At 40.8% G+C, this 19992-nt stretch overlaps 3 protein-coding genes across 12 annotated transcripts; 1 reads left to right on the top strand and 2 right to left on the bottom strand.

The window, feature by feature from the left end:
* Positions 1-267: 267 nt before the first annotated feature.
* On the bottom strand, positions 268-15405 carry KIAA0753 (KIAA0753 ortholog). Of its 10 annotated transcripts, none has more exons than XR_006015776.1 (15): positions 14011-14447; positions 12623-13220; positions 12021-12124; positions 11667-11729; positions 11327-11542; positions 10044-10254; positions 8768-8967; positions 7491-7660; positions 6374-6461; positions 5997-6170; positions 4859-4940; positions 4083-4203; positions 3732-3956; positions 2740-2947; positions 268-626 (listed from the first exon to the last, which is right to left on the bottom strand). XR_006015776.1 is itself a non-coding variant. In XM_042026556.1 (15 exons), exons 2-15 carry the CDS (start codon positions 14098-14100, stop codon positions 2830-2832), a joined length of 2460 nt encoding a protein of 819 aa, XP_041882490.1. In that variant the 5' UTR covers positions 14101-14151; positions 14994-15405; the 3' UTR covers positions 1816-2829. The 10 variants fall into 10 exon arrangements, 8 of the variants coding, with proteins under 8 accessions (XP_041882490.1, XP_041882489.1, XP_041882492.1 ...); XR_006015777.1 differs by lacking the exon at positions 268-626 and adding an exon at positions 688-906; XM_042026556.1 differs by lacking the exon at positions 268-626 and adding an exon at positions 14994-15405 and having other exon boundaries at positions 1816-2947; positions 14011-14151.
* Positions 14488-16711, top strand: TXNDC17 (thioredoxin domain containing 17). The gene is made up of 4 exons (XM_042026567.1): positions 14488-14688; positions 15431-15512; positions 15732-15807; positions 16425-16711. Exons 1-4 carry the CDS (start codon positions 14547-14549, stop codon positions 16491-16493), a joined length of 369 nt encoding a protein of 122 aa, XP_041882501.1. The 5' UTR covers positions 14488-14546; the 3' UTR covers positions 16494-16711.
* A 990-nt stretch (positions 16712-17701) lies between these two features.
* Positions 17702-19991, bottom strand: MED31 (mediator complex subunit 31; the record flags this gene model as incomplete). The annotated part of the gene is made up of 3 exons (XM_042026601.1): positions 17702-18085; positions 18816-18912; positions 19517-19991. Coding segments are annotated over 3 exons (765 nt in total), but the record flags the coding sequence as incomplete, so codon positions are not given.
* Position 19992: the final 1 nt, after the last annotated feature.

The following is a 19992-nucleotide window of genomic DNA, read 5'->3' as shown; positions in this document are numbered from 1 at the left end:
GTGTAACGCAGAACAAGTCAGTAATCCACAAATGGGGACAGTCAGAAGAGGCCAGTGCATTCAAAAAATAATGATGATAAATGTTACTCTGCTCCCTCTCAGACTAATAACTTACAGAATATCTTTTCTCTGTAGTACCCATGGCCCTCTTATTCACCAGTACCATATAAGAAAAGAGTGTGGGACCATATATGTAATGCATAGGAAGAAATAATGAGACAAAAATGTGCCATCAAGTTTTGTCAGCAAACAGAAAAGCAAAGTCGCTAGACCTCAAGAGCATGTATTTTAGCACCAGCACTCCCCCCTATTCAGACACAAGGCTAATGAGGGCTGTTGGAGAAGCAAAGGGTGATGTTTCATAAAGGAAACAAATGTGGTACTTCATGACTTCTGGTTTATGGACTGCATCATTCTCTGGGCAGACTTCATCTTATGCTTTTGGTTCTGTTTTGGACAAATTTCAGGACATTGGAAAAGCCAGATCCAGGAGTTGTCTGTATGGAACAGCCCAGCACGATCTCCCCTGAGCATCTCAGTTTGGCTCCATTTGAACAATGCTATTTATGTTTCACCAATACTATGGACGTTTTGTTCTGTGGCAGCTCAAAAAGGGACAGAAATCGCTATAGAAAGTTAAAAAAAAAAAAAAAAAAAGAGGAAGAAGAAAGAAAAAGAGTCAGCATGTGCATTTTAACAAGTCTATTAATAACTGACACCCATGGTGCCACCTTCTGCGGATATAATCATTGCTAAGCACGTGCTCCTGAGGTGGTTAGAAATCCACACTGAAGTCTTGACCACTCTGTTCTTTTTCCCCTTTGAAGTTTACTTGCTCTCTGTCTCCTTCCAGATCACCCAGTTCTCTTTGGCTGCTTATTCCCTCAGCCTAAATATTCAGACTGGCTGCAGAAACAGAAGACGGAAGCCAGAGTCAGCAGTTGCTGCCTTATGTTTAGTTTAATTGGTACTACTTAGTTCCATATTCAGAACAAGCTTATTTTCTCAATTGAAAGACAAAAGACAATTATAGAGAGTGTAACCTTGCACTTGAATTTCAGCCACATTTAAAAACATCAGAGGCAAATGAAAGTTCCAGTGAAAACACCTGGACAGGGAACTAGCTTTCATTCAGCTGCCTGCACTGGTGTAGGTGCAAAATTATAATACGAAGACCAGTTTCTTTGCAGATTGCCCCAAACTGAAGGCCAAATCCTGACACCTGCTGAGCCTAAACTCCAACTGAAACCTTAAGAGCTTGTCCCTACCAAGAATTCAGAACAACTAAAGACCAAATCCCCAGACATGAACTTTCATAACATTGCTATTCTCACATCTGACTCACAGTAGGAAACAAATAGCCAAACGTAAAAATTAGTCAGTGCAATAAATAAACTCAGATCCCTAAAAGAGGTTAAAGCCCACAGAAATTTGGGATTGCTTAATTTCTATGAGGCAGACACAAGTAAGATGTCTCAAACTTTTCTTCTGCACCTTAGTTAAGTTCCTCCAGAAGGACTGAAGAGTGTGAAGTTGGGAATTTTATTTAAAGCCTTCACTCTCCACATATATCTGCTCCCAGAAGGCAGCCAAATGCCACAACGTTCTCATCCAGAATAAAAGTTGATTTTGGCATCCTCAGTCAGAGGATACCCCTCACAAGTGAGAGAAAGTATGACTTCCTTCACAGATGACCACATTACTTCAAGGTGTATGTAGTCTGACTCTTGTAATGTTGCCAGATGCTCTCTTGCATGCTGGGTGCCGACTATTCCAAATGGATTCAGAGGGAAGTTATCTTAAATTAAAACTGTGTTCAGTGATAATAAACAAGTGTTGTTTATTAAAAAATAAAACATCCTCAAAATACTTTCAGACGCATATATACACATACATAGAGACAATATTGCTTTAGTATTTTTGACTTATAATCTTAGAAATTAACTGTTTTAAATTACAGAATCGCGTATCAGCAAAGTCATGCTTCAGCAGTAACATTTATTACATTTTATGTAAATTTGAAGATGATTGAAATAGTAAACCAGGCTTCAATAGAAACAAAATTATTTTTAAAATATATGTTCTAATTAGAGGAAATAATCTTAGAAGGTTAAAAATGAATGTGTTATAAGTTGAATAATATTGGAGAAAAAAAAATTGACAAAGGAAACAGACTCATATTGTTCTTCGAGTTACCTCAAGGGATGAATTTGCATTTCCCTAGTATACTACATATGTAATTATTACTCATTGCTCTGACTCCAGACATAACCCAAACTAGTACCTTGATTACTTGAAACAAGTTAATTTAATGTTGCAGAAATGCCAATTGCTCATTTATTTTGTTGTTCTTGATTTCATTGGGATTCTTAAGAGAAAGGAATGTGGGGTTGAATCACTAAATGCTGTTAAAAATGTAACATTTTAGAGTAGTTTAAGAAAAAGAAAGTAAGATCTCTACCATGTGCTTCTATTGAAAGGTCTCATTTTGCCTGTGCATGATGTACTAGAGATACTCAGGAACTCCACTCTGAGGCTGATGGCAAGAGCCCAAGCAAGCCTGCACCTACAGCCAGTGACAAGTGTTTGCATCTATTTGTGCTGTTCCATGAGAATCCTTCACTGGATTGCCACATCCCCAAAGAACTCACCCCAGTGTATGTGCTAAGCATGTGCTAAGGTGATCAGACAACATCAAGTCTGAAAAGGAAAACATTATTATAATGGTTTTATAAAAACCTGAGATGAATCCTTGATGGAGATCCAGTGCAGAAAATCTCACAGACTGTCAGGCTGAGGCTGACGTTGATGGGGCACGTGGGAAAGAATTCAGTGCATTGGCTGCAAAAACTCCGATGTGAACACAGCTTCTGCATAGTCCTCACAAACATCCTGCAACTCTGCTGCCACGTCACACAGGGCTTCTTCTGTCAGTTGCTCTGCAAGACTAAGGGAGAGGGAGGGCAAAATAAAAGAAGGAAAAGGTTCAGAACGTCAGATTTCAAATTTCAGTCATTCATGCCATTGATATCAATGCTCTGTGCCAACTGATGTTGTGCCACTATTTATGCAGTTCTGAAAGAACAGGGCTAGCAAAGTTCAAATTCAGCCTCTATTTCCATGCTTTCTTTGGGTTGGAATTTGCAAGACCCAAAGGTAGGTTTTGAAATATAAGTTATTATAAATATATAAATATATATATATAAAAATATATAAATATATAAATATATAAATTATTATATATTAATATATAAATTATTTCTAGGCATTTGTAGGTAATTACTCAAGAAAAGTGGAAGGAAATTATAACCAATTATGTAATTTAGTTGCTAAACCTTTTACTGAGCAATCAAAACACTTACTCTAGCTTCAGTGCAAAGGTGTGTATTTTGGCTTATGTTGCCCTGCTTGCTTAGTAGACATTCAGCCTGAGAAACAATTTTTCTTTGCCAGGAAGTGAACAGCAGAAAGGCTGTAGTTCACTGTTTCTTCACATCTTCTATTTGTGCTAAGGGATGGATACTCTACTCCAATATCCTTTTGTCTTATCCAAAGACCTTCAAAATCCATGAACACTGAGTACCAGTGGAGAAATAGTCTGAGAGCCAACTGCTTCTGGCTTTCAGTTTGGAATTGAAATGGTCCCTCCCCCCTCATCTCCTGAGTGAGAATGGAAATACCTGTCAATAGCTGATACATTCACTTCCAAACCACAAAGATAGTTCATATACCTCTCAGCAATCTGCCATGGATCAAAACTGCCCACCACCTCATGGGAAATAAGCTTTAAATGATGCTTGTATCTGCTGTTATAATCCAAGATGCTCTGGAGCACATCGCTTGGCACAGAGAGAGACACAGAATACGCTTTCTGTAGAGAATTCGGAGGCAAGGGCTGCAGAATGTCATCTCCAGTCTGCAATTTCTCCTCTGCTTCTTTGTTTTCATCAATATCACTGGAAATAAGAAATAATCATCACGACAGGACAAAATTTTTAAGTCTCTTTTTGAAGAGTCAGTGTAATGAAGTCACATAGATCTTACGCACCACAGTTTACTGTAGGGCCAAATATTCCACTTACATGCTGTCAAAAGGTTTTTCAAATAGAATGTCTGTTTCTAGCTCTGTGTGTCCAGTTAATTTGGTTATCTGAACTGGATGAGGAGATGTAAGTTTTTTAGCTGTTGATGCCATTTGTTGTTCTAGAAGGAAGAAAATACTATTTTAAATTGGTTTTTTGAAAGAGGAAAAACTACATCTACTGCAGGTTAAGTCCTCACAAAGACTTTTGTTTCTTTTAAGGGGAAGTCCTTCAGGTAAGTAAAGTATTCAAAGTAAGAAAAAACAAATTCAGCTCAGTGTATTAACGATTAGCAATTTAGAAATGCTACCTTTAGTATAAATCATTTGTGCTGCCAGTGGGTAATTCTAGCAGAGAGATAGAAAATGCCACTGTAAAAATAGCACAGTCTATTAAACTTAGTGGTACATCCAAGATATGGAAAAAGAATCCATAGATTTGGGGTAAATCTTCACCAGTTTTACTGTGAGATTTTCCAACTTGTGTTAAACAACACAGTTTCAGTAAAGTTGTGTGTGATCCGATACCTTGGAAAATCAATGTAGCTTCACTGTGCTACTCAATCAAACCATAGGATAAAGAAAAGGAATGCTGATAAAGTATTGATTTTAGAATTACATCTTAGAAACTGTCCTCTGAAAGAAGCACCTATGGTAAAAAATGTGTCTGAGTGGTGCTATTTGATCACACATAATCCAATGACCTTGATTTCAAAACACCTGAATTTAAACCTACAGATTATAGGGAAACCAACCTGTACTAAAGAAGACAATTACCCGTTTTGTCTTCCTGGGCCCAAAACTGGGAGTCACTGTACACAATCTGGGTGACTCTCCTGCGGACAGCCTCCTGGTACATCTGGAGTGGAACACACAACATCAATCAATCACCCATGTATCTGGCAGCTCAGCTGCACTGATTATGACTCAATAGGAAAGCAAGTAATGATCCTCCTTGGGCAAAGCAGGCTTATTTTGGCTGGTAACAAAACATAGAAAAGGGTTGGGTGATTGAAAACACAGATATTTCTCTTATTCAAAATGCCATACTTGAATACAAAACTAACTGCCAGTCCCATGGGAGCTCTTCAGATTTCAGAACAACAGCCCTTAGCCAAACAACTGACGGGCCCTCAAGCTGCTCCTGCCTCACCAACAGTGAATCCAAATGGGTGCTCCAGTGCCTCAGGGACAAGGACACTGCAGGATGTCAGCTTCATACTTCCAACTGATGAACAGATCTCTACAAGTAAATGGCACTAAACTGAGTAGCTCTAAGTCACAATAAATTCAGAGAACAGGAAGGTCAAAATGGAACTCAAACCAGAAACTATGAAAAAACTGATTGAAGAAAAATTTTTAAGAAAGCAATATATGAGAAAGCTCAAGTCAACTAAACAATAACCTTATGAATATTTATATAGAAAGATGAATAAATAAAGGCACAGATAACCATGTATTTGTCTGACGTCTCCATATTGCCCTGTGAAATACTTTGGATTGCCAGAGCGTATTTCCTCAAGATGGTCATGCTACTGGAATACTGAGATTCTATAGTTTAAAACAAGGGAAAAATTCAAATTAATATTCAAATACTTTCCAATCTGCTAGACAATCAACATAATCACCATACTGATTCTCCTATTCACATACAATGATTTAAGCCACAAAGTTTTGAGATGGGATGCAAACTCAGGTCTGCTAACTTTACAGCAACAGATTCATCAAACGCTCTGCTTCTGCTCTTACACTGTGTTTTCTGGAAGCACAAACTCCAGCCAGGTCTTTGATCTCAGACACTGATCCAGTCAGACCTTGCTTCATTTAAGAATGTAGATACTTATAAATATTATAATTTATGGACAGTAAGTAAGAAATTGGCACTAATGAGACCAACCAAGACAGAAAATCTTACTTCAATTTCTTCCATTCTTTGCAACATTGACTCCAGGCTATGAGTGTCAGCCACAAGCAGGGCCTCGGTCTGGAGTCTCTCATGCTGATCCATGCTCCACAGTTCCTGAGCAGTATCTTCCAAAAGGTCATCCAATAGCTTTTCACTCAGAACATCTGCATTTGTTGCAACCTGCTACTTAAAAAAACAAACCCCAAAAACAAATACCACAGAAAACAAAAAGCCACAAAGCCAATAAAGAAAGAAAGAAAAAAAACCCGAACCAAAACAAAAGCAACTTGCATTAAGTTGAAAAAAAACTGTCTGTTGCCCCTTTGTAAATGTTTGACAGCTCTCAAGGCATCATTCACCCCGTGGCAGGACCTTGCCTGTACTACCTGTGTCCTGTCTAACGGAAGCTCTGACCACTCCTGTACCTCCTTCCCATCTTTGTCTGCACAATGGGCTGGAGAAACAGTTTGTGACCTGCACAAAGAAGAAGAAATGACAATGCCATTCTGAAACCTAGTATGACAATATTAATTTAAAACACCAACTACATAAATGTATTTTTAGGGGGACTTTTGGGAGTGGGGAGAAGCTCGTATTAGATCTCACACCCATTATGATATTTTTCAAAGTAAGTCATTATCTTAACTTTTCTATTTTTTCCATTTCTCCTCTGCAAAGGTCAGTTAGAACTTTCACTCCTCTAGAATTTTTTGCTTCAAGCCTTGCTAGTCTTCAAAAATAGCGCAGTAGCATAGAGAGTTACAAAATGTACATTCTAACAACCAAAGAATGAAGTAGTGTGATTTCCAGCATCAGTTTGGAAGAGTTACAAGAAACTTTAGAGAAAAAATTAATAGAGTTTAAGACCATATAAGCCAGAAAATTCTGTTGAGAATGAGGGATCTTGAATCATGTTTCTGCTGTTGGCAAACGGGAACTACATGGCTATCCACAAATACTGTCCAGAGAAATGAGCTCCTCATCTTACCATGCACACTGCCTAGTACAGATACAGCATCTGGTTCTCCTGCTTCAAATGCTACAAACACCAGTCCCAAATCAACCTAAATTTGGACACCCCCGTCTCCAAATTAAGTAAATTTGGAGTAAACAAACCTGCACTTTATTATTGTCTGGGACAAATACATGTATCTTGTCCTTCTGGAACAGGGAGATAATATTTTACCTTCTCAAAGCAGTGCTGGGAATACCCACTCCACCTCCTGTGTTTTGTCACTGGCCTGCCTTGCACAGTTTGGCTTTGACTCCCAGGCAGTAACTCAGGCAAAAGACTAAAGCTCTGGCTCTTCCCAGGCTTTAGGGAATGAGGCTGCTCTGGGCCAAATGGGAAAGCAGAGCAGCTATCTGACAGCAAGCTGTGCTGTGCCACTGGCCCCCCTGGACTGAAGCCAGGCCAACTTTATCGCAGTTACTAGCACAGATCCAGAAGCATTTCCACTGGGAAGCAGGGTACAGACGGCTGCCAGGGGACTGCAAACATACCGCTTAGGTGAACCAGACCGAGGCGGAGCCTTTGAAGGCATGCAGGGCATTTTGCTCTCCTTAACAGGTCGTTTGTTCTCTTTTAGTTGGAAAGCTATAGTTGGCTCTCGAAATCGGGCACGCTTTCCTGGAGGGTGTACCCGTCTTGACTTTAAAGATTTCAGCATTCCCTTAAAATTAACATGATCACATTGAAAACACATATTCCAGTTGTTGAATTTTTAAAGTCTTTTGCATTCTGCTTCAGACTCTGTCTTGAAATTACACCTGCTAGCTTTGCTGCAGTTGACGTATGTGAAGGTTTTACAAGTGCTTTAAAGGGAAGTACAGCTGTGCCTGAACAGAACATATGCTTAATCCTGCAACTATTATTTTTGCAAACAGTTCCAACTTTTCCAGTGTTGCTCTTCATGGGGAAAAAACTTATTTTTGATTTTTCAGAATTAGACTCTATGCTAACTATTAATAAATCCAAATAGGTTTCCAAGGTAACATTGTATTCAGCCACAAAACAATAATATTCCCACATTTGTATTTGTTACAAGGTCATTTAGACTTGTCCCCTCAATATGAATTATTGAAATGCTTAACCTTCCTGCCCATGATCCTCGCTGATCCACAGGGATAGGAAGCAGTAAAAGTTACATAAGCATACATCTATGTTACTGTGTCAGATTTGATTTTCCTAGTTAAAAGTGATACTCTGAGGAAGGAATAAAAGAAAAATACACTTATTTGCAAAATCTAGCCCTAGTCTTTTAAGAATTGTTTTGTTTGTACTATGGAGCTTCTTTCTGTTTGCAAGGACTTAGCAGAAACCAGAACTTGTATAGTGAAGTTTTACCATTCCTGTTATCAATTAAGTAAGCCTTAGTAACTTATATTCTCCTACTAACATTAGCACATTAGTGCTGAGTGCATTTTTTGTGACAGAGGATGACCATAGGAGGAAAATACTTCAGCTTTAATTTCAAATTGAAAAAAACATGTTAATTTCAAACATGAAACTAGTTTCAGTGAGCATTTTCCTTACTAATTCTGTTGTTGTTTCTAGTTGTATAGTGTATTTCCAAGGAACAGTAAACACTATTTTCGAAAAACATTTGCTAAAATAGTCATAACCACTAGAAATAACAGACAGGGTTTATCCCCCTGTATCTCCTATCTCATAATGGCAATATTGTGAGCAAGTGCAAAGCTTTGACAGTGTCTTATATTATACAACAAATCCCAGAGCACAAGTAGAAGACAGCATAAATGATTTATCACTTCCATACCTGTGGTTTTGCAGGCAGTGACACATCTTTCTTCCTCAAAGCACCACTTTCAAGGACAGACTCTTTTTTTACAGCTCTAGCTCTCACCAGTGCAACTGTGCTTCCTTGCAAAGTGGCATTTCTCTCCGGAATAGGTGGGCCACTTTTTTCTTGGTATTTATTGTGCAATGTATGAGCACAACTGTTTGCCTGTTGAACTGCTGAAATATTTGCAACATGTCAGTGTTTATCTGTATCAAAAATAACACATAAACTTTTAATTGTAAGTTGAAAGGGGCAAGAATTGTCTTTGTTTCTACATTTGATACCTCTGTTATGCTAGGTATACCGAATCATGAACTTTAAGCTCCACCGTAATTTTACAAAAATCAAAGACAAAAAGAAAATTTCTAGCCTTGTATTTCCTGACAAGTATTAAAGAAATTGTCTTTCTTCCATTGTTTTGATGAACAGGAAGGTTTGGGGTTTATGGTCATATACATATTTATATGTATAGAGATATTTGAAAATATACATATATATGCAACTCATGGGAAAGCCTTTTGGTAGCAATTGCCATATGAACTCCAGGCAGTGATAACAAAACATCCCCGTTTAGGCAGCAAGACACATGGAAATCATTAGATGTTTACATACTGTCTCCCAGGACTGCCAGAGATGAATTTGGCATATGGAATTCTTGCTACCTGGGGGTAGTAAAGAATACTTACTGTTCTAGTAAAAACTAGCCTGAGGTATGAGAAAATCACCACAAAGAAGAAAAACAGTTAATATAGACTATATAATAATGTAGGAACTTACAGTGGCTTTCATGAGCTGCCAAAATACTTCAGGTAAATTTATCTCACAACAGGTTGAGAAAGAATAAAGCTCCTTTTCTTTCAAAGTAAAAGAACAATATAGAAAGCCAACTCCAAACAGTTGCATGGCAAGATAGTGGAGAAAACCCCCAAGTCTTCAGCTTAACCATCAGTTAATGTGTCTCTAGGTACAAAACTGTGACTGTTGTGCAAAAGACATTGACAGTAATGAACTGGCCAGGAGAAAACAGCCACTGCTCCCAGAAGTAGAGAAATTGTACCAACCAAGGGAATTCTGAGCCAAGGCTACAGAATACCTTTTCAGTGTGAACAGTTAAACAATCACAGCCTGGTTTTTGTTAAGATTGATTTGCTAACATCTGACCAACTTCTGACCAACAATACCATCCTAAAAAATGGAACTGCACATGGCGAGCTAGGTGATAAAAATGTATTTAGTAATTCAAAATACAAACCAGTCAAGAGACTACCAGCACATGGAGGTTTTTTAGACTCTTGTCCAAGCTGTCCTTTTAAGGGGACAGGTTTGTTTTCTCCTTTTGGAGACAGAAGGTGCTTTCTGGCTGGAAATGTCTCAGTCTTCCTTGGAGATTTGGCCTGAGAAGCTGAAATACGTTTCTTCACTGTTTTTGGTGTTTGCTTGTTTTCCAGCAGTGAATTCAGATCCTGCACCAAATATTTAAGAGTTTTAATTACTCTCTCAGCAAATCTGATGTAATGAAAAGCAAATTCAAGAGAGTCTAAGCAGTTGGAGCTTTTTTGGTCTGGTTTTGTTTTGGTTTTCTTTTTCTGACAGTGATTATTCCTGATAGCTTGTTCATGTAGAAGCCTTTTCATATTATTAACTTAAATCTTACTGAAAAGGCTTACATTTTTGTATTTACAACTGACTCCAGCAAACCATTTGCTTACAGAAGGTTCAAAAAAATTGAACACAAGGGCTACAGACCAACAAAACCCCCATGGTCACATGATTATGGTAATACAGACACTTCTTCCAATGCTATCTTCAAACTTAAACAACTACTTCCTTTCCCATTCCCAGGCAGTTAGCACTATTACTGTTCTCATAAGCAGTTCATAACAGTAAAATTAAAAACACAGCTCTTACAGTTTTAACAGTATTTTAAGGAAAGTATCTTATGGCTCTGGTATTGCTTTTTTTTACTTATGCAGCAGGCAACATGAATCAGAACTTTTCTATGATAACAATGACAATGATGTATAAGCCATCGGATATCACTAAAAACGATATTTGAAGGGCACGGAGCTAACTAAATCTTGTACCCACAACTTTATCTTCTGCCTGGACAATTCTACACCCACCACCATATGAGATCCTCAGGTGCTCATCACTGACACTGATGACTAAAGCATGCATCCAAAGTAATAAACACATAATGCACACCAATTTATAAAATTAATTCTCTCAATCCTGAAAATGACAAATGAATTAGAAACTGATGCTTTGTTACCAGTCCTCATTCTACCAGGACAGCCAAGAAAGATAGGAACAGCAATCAATAAGACCAGCAGCAGGTAGTTTCTGTGTTTAGGATGCACCTCTCTTTTATGCCACCATTACTTAGGAACATTAGAAGTACATTTTTACATTAGAAAATATGGCCTTTAAAAAAACAAAAACAAAACCAATAATATATTCTGCCATTTCATGAACACAATCTCATATTTCACTACATCTTTCCTGCCTTAGCAAAAACAAATGTTATTTTCCTACCTCAACTTGCAGCAAAATATCTATGATAACGTCAGAAATGGAAGAATCTCCTTCTACTTTGGCAGAGCATAGAGACAGTTGTCGAACGAGACTGCCCAGTTCCTTGTAGTGGGCAGGAATCTGCTCATCTGTTTGATCTGCAAACTGACTGGCAAATGCCTGCAGGGTTCGTACAGCTCCTCTGTGTGCTGCTGCCAACCTGGATACTGCTCGGGACTGGAGAAATGAAAAACAAATAAATGCTTTAATAACTATAGTTTCTATGAATACAATCAAACCCAGTAATCTAGAAAACTCTGTCAATAAGTCACTTACAGCCTGAAGGATAATTACATCTTACCTTTTTAGTATGTTTGATTGTATGAGGACTCAGTTTTTCTATATCATCCTGAATTTCTTTTACCTGTTTATCAAGAAAGCAGATGGAGAGGAGCGAAATCAGTCAGAATTAATTCCATGTCTATAAATGAACAATAGATTTTCACTGTAGCATCTGAGCGAAAGTCCAGATTTTCCAACACTGATGCTCACCTCTCTGTCCAGCCATGAGGGAAATTAGCCACACCATTCAAATCTAAACTATGGAAGTTCAGAGATAACCTGATTGAATTTCTCTTGTTTCAGTTAGTGTCTGTCAAATTTATCACAACAAACTAAGCTACTACACATCCCAGTTTAAAATGATGGCTCCTACCTGTTGCTGGAGCACATACAGCATCCGAGCTGACCGTGCAGCTTGTTGCTGTCTCCTAATGCAAAGTCGCTGCTTGTTTTCAGGATCAAGTTCTCTATCTCTCCCTAAAAAGCATAGAATATAAAGTTTTATATCTTAATTTAACCCGTGAAAATCCCAATTAAGCCATGACAACAGACATAACTTAGTAATAAGCCTCTTCCATGCAAAACCAAACCACATATTTGTGGGGGTTCCTTTAACAGTAATGCAAGTTAGTTATTATAAACTCTACATTCTGTTTCTGTTTAGAATTTGACGAAACAGTCTCATACAATATAGCTCATTAGTTATTTAAAAAATCATGTGACCCCTTAGTTTTATGACAAAGTTGCAGATAAAGCACTCAAAATTTGGAATGGTTAAACCTCCTGCCAGTTATTACAAAAGAACCAATTGCTTAAGCTGGCTAGCTATTCTATCTTTTATCTATTTTTCAAAAAAACAGATGGTTCTAAAAAATCCAGACATAAACACAAATTCTACCCCAACCCAAAAAATGGGGGGGAAAATCAACAAACTAGTGTACATTTATATAACATAATTACTGTTCCGTCTTACACCTTTTTTAATAATTTCTTCGATTTTCTGGACATAGCTCCTCAATTCTTTCTGCAGACGCTGGACTTCCTGCGTATTTTTATGTTTTTTATTTAAATTTGGCTTGGGGTCTGGTCCTGTGTCATGGGTGGGTGGAGAGTCCAAAACAGCTGGTGATGGCTTTCCCTCCTTAACTATGCAGAGATAAGTGTTTGCATCAGAGCTGGCAGACTCCCCTTGGGAAGGCTGGTCAAGCCTCTGCTGACATCTCAAGCAAGACTGAGACTTCAGGGCATTTTTATTTTCTCGACTTACAAATACTTCAGTCTTCTGCTGTTGTGATTTTTGAGTCCACCATGGTTTACTGACCACATCTCCAAATTCCCGCTGTTTCACTTGTTCTTGGAGACGTCTTTGTTTGATGTCCCTTTTTGCCAGCTGAACAGCTAATTTCAGTCTCTCTTCAGATACCACTGAGAACATCCCAGAGCTTTTCAGGCTGGGGTCCTCACTTCCAACTAGACTGGATGCCTTCAGTTTTTCTATTATAATTGGACGAGGGTGAGAGAATCTGAGAGCCAAGTTCTCTGGAACTGCAGGAACATTTCTATTAAACTGGAGCTGTTCAAAGTGCAAGAAGACCCTGATGTTATACAGAACACTATACACAGATGATGCAACTCTGTCATGATGGCACTGTTTAGGATTTGTGCTGAACACAGTGCTAACAGCACACCAATGTTTTCATTCTTGCTAAGCAGTGCTCACACAGGTGAAGGCCTTTTCTGCTCCTCACCTGCTCACCAGTGAGTAGCCTGGGGGTGGGCAACAAACTAGAAAGGAAACAACTGGATGGCTGACCCCATCTGACAAAACGGATATTCCACACCCTGTGGCATCATGCGCAGCATAAAAGCTGCAGGGAAGAAGGAGGAAGGGGAGACTGGTGACATTTGTCTTCCTAAGTCACTGTCAACATGTGCTGAAGTCATGGAAATGGCTGAACACCTGCCTGCTGATGGGATGTAGATAATGAATTCCTTATTTTGCTTTGTTTGTGCATAAAAACAGGAAAGCATTTGCTTTCCCTGTTAAACTGCCTTTATTGCAACCCATAACTTTTCATACTTTTTGCTTTCCAGTTCTCTTCCCCTCCCAACTGGGAGAGAGTAAGCAAGTGGCTGCATGCTCAGCTGCCTACAGGGACTGAACCACAACAGACAATTAAGAATAATTATATTTTTTGACCTCTCCCCTTACAAAAGGACGGTGTCAAGATTATGTGTGACAGCATGAGGAAAGCTAGTATGACACTCCCTGCTGGGCTGTCTCACAAAGTGGGTCAGAATCATCTTTCTGTTACAATCACAAAGGAAACCAATACAGCATCGCTGCAGAAGGCGAATGGCACCTGTGCTTGTAAAGCCTTAGCTTCATTCCCGTATCGCTGGGTGCTCAATGCAAACGCATCATCAGGCACTGCTGTCTTGCTCGGCCCCATCGCATTGGCTTGAGAGCAAACCCCGTTGTTGCCCCTTGCTTGTGATCCCAGCTGTGAATGCGAGAACAATAAACAGTTATTTCAGACTTGCAGAAGCAATCCCGGGTCTGATGTAACAGAGGGAGAACCAGCCCGAGGAGCCGCGGAGAGGAGATAGGGGCAGCCTCTCTGCAACCGCCCAGGGCCCGCGGCTGCTCCCGCCCCGCGCCCCATCGCGTCCCGGACGGTACCGGCACCAGCGGGCCCCGGGTGCTGCCGCAAGGAAGAGAGACGGGAGGAAGGAAGGAAGGAAGGAAGGAAGGGCGGCCGGGCCGCGCCGGGACCCACCGGGACCCGCCAGGCGCCGCTCGAACCCGGTCCCGCCGCCGCCGCGGGGGCTGCCGGGAGCGCGCGGAGCTACGGAGGCCGCGCAGGCTGGGCCGGGCAGGGACTCCGCCGCTGCCGCCATGGGCTGGGAGGAGATGCAGGTCCGCGGGTACCCCGAGTTCGTGCGGACAGCGCAGAGCTACCACGGCCGACCCATCTTCGCGCTTTTCTGCGGCGATAAGGACGCCGAGGGCAGGAGCTGGTGTCCTGACTGCGTGACGGGTGAGGCCCGTGGGGGGAATGCCCTGCCTGCGGCATGGGCTGTGTCGGTGCTGGGGAAGCCGGAGAGGCCCTTTCCGGAGGGTGCTTTCCGGAACATGCTGGGCGGTCACAGCAGCCCCGGTCCCAGTGCCGCTCCCAAGCTCTAGGCGCAGTTTCCCCTGGTGAACTGAAGGGGCTGTGCGGGCTGTGAGCCGCAGCTGCCGCGCTGCCCTTTTCGTTACGCCCGTCGAACAGCACGGGCTGTTGGCGAGGACTGGTGCACGGCCCAGCAAACAACCAGACGTGCGTCCTACAGTCGGTTTCACCTATGCTGCTCGTGTCGAGGCGCAGCGGTGTCCTCCCCGCCGGTGTCCGGCAGCAGCAGGTGAAGGCTGTTCTCAGAAATCATCGCACTGAACTGCCTGGGTCGTGCGTGTCTGAGCACGAGTGGAGGTGCATTATGGAACCGTCACCCTGCAGAAGGGTGGGCGCCGTTCTGGGCTGCCACACCCAGGACAGGACCGAACGAGTGTTTTTCTTCCGTGTTAGAGAAGAAATTGGTCTTTACTCAAACACAAGTCCAGTCAACGTTCGAGCATGTCATAAAGTCTGAAAAACTTGTGGATAGCCAGGTGAAATGAAATACAGATTTCTAACTAAAGCAGACAAAACATTAATCTGCAGCCTTGCTGGTCCAAGTAAATCCATGTGATTCTGTGTCACAAGTATTAAGTACTAACAGATTTTAAAAATTATTTTCTAGCTGAGCCAGTTGTGAGAAAGGAACTTCATAACCTGCCTGATGAGTCAGTTTTCATCTACTGTCTAGTAGGAGATAGAGCCTAGTAAGTAACTTTGACTGCTGACAAATGGAAACTGTCCTTCTCTGTAAGGAATCAATCATTTTTCGAGGTCTTCACCATCTCTGACATGATCTATCTGCATGCTTGTTTTGAGAAAGGGGTTGGGAGGGTGTGAGGCAAAGCCCTTTGAATAATTTTGAAGCTATTTTAACTTCAAAATGCCCCTCTACAAGCTGTGGTTAACACCTTCTTTCTGAACAGCTGGAAGGATCCCAACAATGAATTCAGGAGGAATCTGAAACTAACAGGAGTGCCCACACTACTTAAATACGGAACAGTAAGTGATTTGTTGTATGTTCTGGATGTACAGGCATTGAGACGGGGACCTGGCAGGAGTTCAGGGCTGTAAATGAGTTAGTGTATTCTCTGAGAACCTTCTCTTGTTCAAGGAGACCAGAGCATTCTGAACAGCTCTTCTGCTCCCTGTTCCTCACTCAAACAGTTCCTCAAGAGAGAACCATTCTGCTTATTGTGTAATGTCTATAATAAACATGCAGTAAAGGGAATATGTACTCTTGGCTCATAGTGCTTGAGGGGTTGAGAAACTTCTTAGCTACATATTGTTAATGTTCCTGATTTGCAGCTCCTCAACTTTTGAAAAATCCAAACGCTGAACTACAGGAGTGAAACCAGTATGCTCGACTCAGACAGCAGCTCAAGTTGTAACTTGTACATGTTAATTAAATTAGCAGTTACTTTCTTAGAAATGCCTCTTCCAAGGTCAGAAAACCCTCAGGAATGTTTCAGTTGTTATTACCTTGTTTGCTCCGCGCCCACTACCTCACTCCCCCGGACAACAGTTGCTGCATGTGGCTAATGTTAGTGTGTTAAGATGGCTCTTGGCTAGAACAGGTTTTTTAATTGCCCCTAAAACATGTGAACTTTTCCTTTCAGCCTCAGAAGCTGGTCGAAGAAGAATGTTTTAAAGCAGAGCTTGTGCGTATGTTGTTTACTGAAGACTAAAGCCCTCCCTAGTCAATCATTGACGAAGATGGTAATCTCAATTACTGCAGTGTCCTTTCAAGGAATCACTGACCTTTATTAAAACTTTCATGATTAATTACTTCGGACTAGTCAAGATAAATGTCATTAAATTCTGGGTCCAAACCCTACACTAAAATCTTACAAAAAAAACCTGTATCTTTCCTTTCATGTCCAAATAAACTTGAGTTTGTGAACAACCTGTTTTCAAAGGAGCTGAGCTCATGTTAGAAGCTGAGATTAGCCTGCACTTACTGAAGAGTAACTGCTAAGTTACACTCACAGTGAGTAAGGAGGAAGGGGAGAAACAGAAAAACCTCCTTTCTAAGCCTGACCACATAATTACTGAAACTGTTAAGATAAATTTTCAATGCCAAAGGTGTTTAATGGCTTATCTGTTCAGTCCAAGTGTAATAAGGTGGTGGCTGACAGCTGTAGTGTCACTGATCACATGTTAAGAGCTGGGAGTACCTGCTCCTACAACGGCAGGAAATACAACATGAATGCACCAGAAATACAGTCTAAAAATATGAAAATAAAAAACCCTGGCTGCTGCCAAGAGCTATGTTGTTACAATAAAAACTATAAAGGAATAAGTGGCAAGTGCTTCTCCAATACTCCAAGCAATGACATGTTTCCCCACACACACTGTTCTCATGACAGGGAGTGTAAAGAGACTCCAGAGCAGCCACCACTGGACAGGCAGAGGCCAAGATTCAAGGAAGCCGAGTTTAATGGAACAGAGACAATTACAGCTTGTTTCCCTCTCTATCTGCAGAGTTTATTAGCACCTGTCTCTGCTCCACTTCCCAGTCCTCACCTTGTACACTCAATTTCTATCTGTACTACATGCTATAAGGAAAACTGCAAAACGCCCATCAGCAATGACTGCCAGGGAAACAGAAATGACAAGTAATAGCTCAGCTTGGTTTCAAAAAAAATACTGCACCATTTCAACTTTGTCTATCATCACTTCACCTTTGCTTGTCCCAGAGCTGTAAGTAGCAGGGAGTTCTCAGTGACTCTTTAAGACACATCGTTATTCTCCAGGGAAAAAGTTTCCTAGGACCAGCCTTTAGAGCTACACTTTTTTGTAGATACTTAGTAAGTAACAAAGCTAGGTTTTGTTTTCAAAATCAAGAGGAATCAATAACTATTGTAGTAAAGCTCTTACAAAACTGTCCATGCTATAAAATAAATTGCAGGTGTTTATTGATCTTTTTTTAAAAGAGTTGATGAAACAAAAACAACCCCAGTCACTCGATAAATTCAAATAAAAGGGACACACATCCAGAGCCAAACTTACACAAGGGTTCATTCCCCTCCTGTAAATACTTCACTAACACAAAGTACACCTTATCACCACTACTCCACGTGCTTTTCATTTTACAGAGGTGTTGTTTTGTTGTTGCTGTTCGGCCAGTGCCTGCTGGAGGCGCATCCTTTTCCGGGAATAGTGCTGCCAGTGGAGGATCTGTTGCTCATCAATAAATTTGGCACACTGAGCATTGACCAGTTCTTTGCGGAAATGTTCATACTGGAGCAGCTCTAGCATATGCAAACATTGAGGATACCTGGATTAAAAACAAACACACGTTAATACAGGTTTTTACAAGGGACACTAAATCTAGAGTGCCCAATACTTCTGTAGGTTATTACTTTAGTTTTGACTTGTATGTGCTTTTCCCAAGTGTGAAACCACTTCCGCCTACACACTGTGACTTGGTACCTGCAGTATCAGGCCGGGAAACAAGAAGTCCAGTTCCATTTATAAATGCACGTTCCTGCTTGCTTAGAGTAGCTTCCCCCATGTCTTGGTTTGATAGACCAAATCCATAGCAATTACAATGCCTGTTTCCAGAGCCTACTTAAAGGAGATGACCAAAACCATTTTCCCAAAAACTGAAGGAATTTGCACACTTGCAAGAACACAAAATCACCTTTTGTCTCATGTAAGCATCAATAACGCAAAATTAATCTTAAAATGCACTTACTGCTTTTGTACCCTAACATTCAATAGTTTGATTTTGAATCAATCAAAAGTGCAGACTAAGGCTTTAAAGGAAGATTCTATGCAAAACTCATGAAATTTTTATAATTTTGCCCATTCCTGCTATGTGGACTATTGGAAACAGGAAAATCTACGTTGCATATAACCATAATATTGCATAGTCTATGTTGCAGGGAAGACAAAAGTAACATTACAGGCAGAAATGAAACCCTGACATGCTACTGTACAATATGTAAAAAGAGGTCAATGCCAAACCATTAAAATGCAGAAACCTAAGGGAATTTAGCACTTACTTCAGGTATTTTGCATATTCAGGTTCTTTCCAATAAAGTAAATATTTAAGATAATTTACAAAAGCTTTATCTTTGAAGTAGCCTCTTTGTGCAAGAACTGAAATAAAATGACAAATAAGGAATTGTCAGTTACAGACGGGTGAAAAAAATCTGGACACTTGAACAAATTCACAAACTCAAAACTTTCTCATTACAATCAAATTTCAATAATTTGTATTTGGTAAATAAAAAAAAACACAGGGAAAAATAGTATTTTTATGTCAACAAAATAATAGATTAGTCTCATCTCCCTTACAGTTTGTATCTTTCATTGAATGGAACAGCTTTTTGAAACAAGAACTTTTTGACTGTAGCATCAAAATTAGCAGAGAGTTATGTATAGTACCTGAAACTATTCACATTAGTAAAATTCTGTTTTCAGATAAAGGAATGCTGTTAACTTGACATTAATGTTTAGTAACAGACTTGAACTTGTTATTTTTTTCTCCATCAAATAAATGCTTTTTTTTTTGCATTCCAACCAACAAAAGACTTTGCATTTTAAAAAATAATAATCCACCTGTTAAACAAATTGTTTACAGATTATGCTGTGAAAAACCCTTTGTTTAGCCCTGTCTCTGTATTTAACATTACCAGTAACAATAAACATCATTAAACTATATAAACTCCTCAGCGTCCTGGTATTTACTTTAAGTACTCACAGTTGAGGTAATTTGGATTTGCCAGACATTGAACAAACTCCAGCTCCAGCTGGAATCGAAGCCGATTTCCTGTATCATCTGATTCAAGAAAAAAACCAGTAAGAATTGGACCCACACAACAGATTTGAAAGTAATCGCGGTCGATGCGTAACCCGGGACTAAAGCGTCCTGGGGGTGGGCGACGGCCACGGCCGGCGGCAGCGAACCACACAGCGGGGGCCGGCCCGGGCAAGTACGTGAGAGGCCTTCTCGGGGCTGCGGGCTCAGAGGGGCCGCAGAGCCCGTGCGGAGCCTCTCCCGCGCCGCAAGCTCTCGGCCTGCGCGGTCCCGTCAGACCCGGCGCTCCGGGGGCCTGGGAAGCTCCGACAGCGGCTGCGACAGCGGCTGCGACAGCGGCTGCGACAGCGGCCCCACAGGGCTCCTCAGCGTCCCACACCGGCCCCGTCCCGGCCCCGCACCGGCCCCGCACCAGCCCC

Source organism: Corvus kubaryi, unplaced genomic scaffold, assembly GCF_017639235.1.
Source record: "Corvus kubaryi isolate FWS band 111438036 unplaced genomic scaffold, C.kubaryi_AGA036_p1.0 37284, whole genome shotgun sequence".
Classification (NCBI taxonomy): Eukaryota; Metazoa; Chordata; class Aves; order Passeriformes; family Corvidae; genus Corvus; species Corvus kubaryi.
This window is presented reverse-complemented; position numbering and strand designations above follow the sequence as displayed.

Coding starts and splice junctions, on each gene's coding strand:
- KIAA0753 (XM_042026556.1), bottom strand. CDS start 14,100: ATGGGGCCGAGCAAGACAGCAGTGCCTGATGATGCGTTTGCATTGAGC. Junction 7,661..8,767: donor CACTGCCTGCAAAACCACAG/GTATGGAAGTGA, acceptor GTTAATTTTAAG/GGAATGCTGAAATCTTTAAA. Junction 6,462..7,490: donor CGGTCTGGTTCACCTAAGCG/GTATGTTTGCAG, acceptor TTCTTTGTGCAG/GTCACAAACTGTTTCTCCAG.
- TXNDC17 (XM_042026567.1), top strand. CDS start 14,547: ATGGGCTGGGAGGAGATGCAGGTCCGCGGGTACCCCGAGTTCGTGCGG. Junction 14,689..15,430: donor GTGTCCTGACTGCGTGACGG/GTGAGGCCCGTG, acceptor ATTATTTTCTAG/CTGAGCCAGTTGTGAGAAAG. Junction 15,513..15,731: donor CTAGTAGGAGATAGAGCCTA/GTAAGTAACTTT, acceptor CTTTCTGAACAG/CTGGAAGGATCCCAACAATG.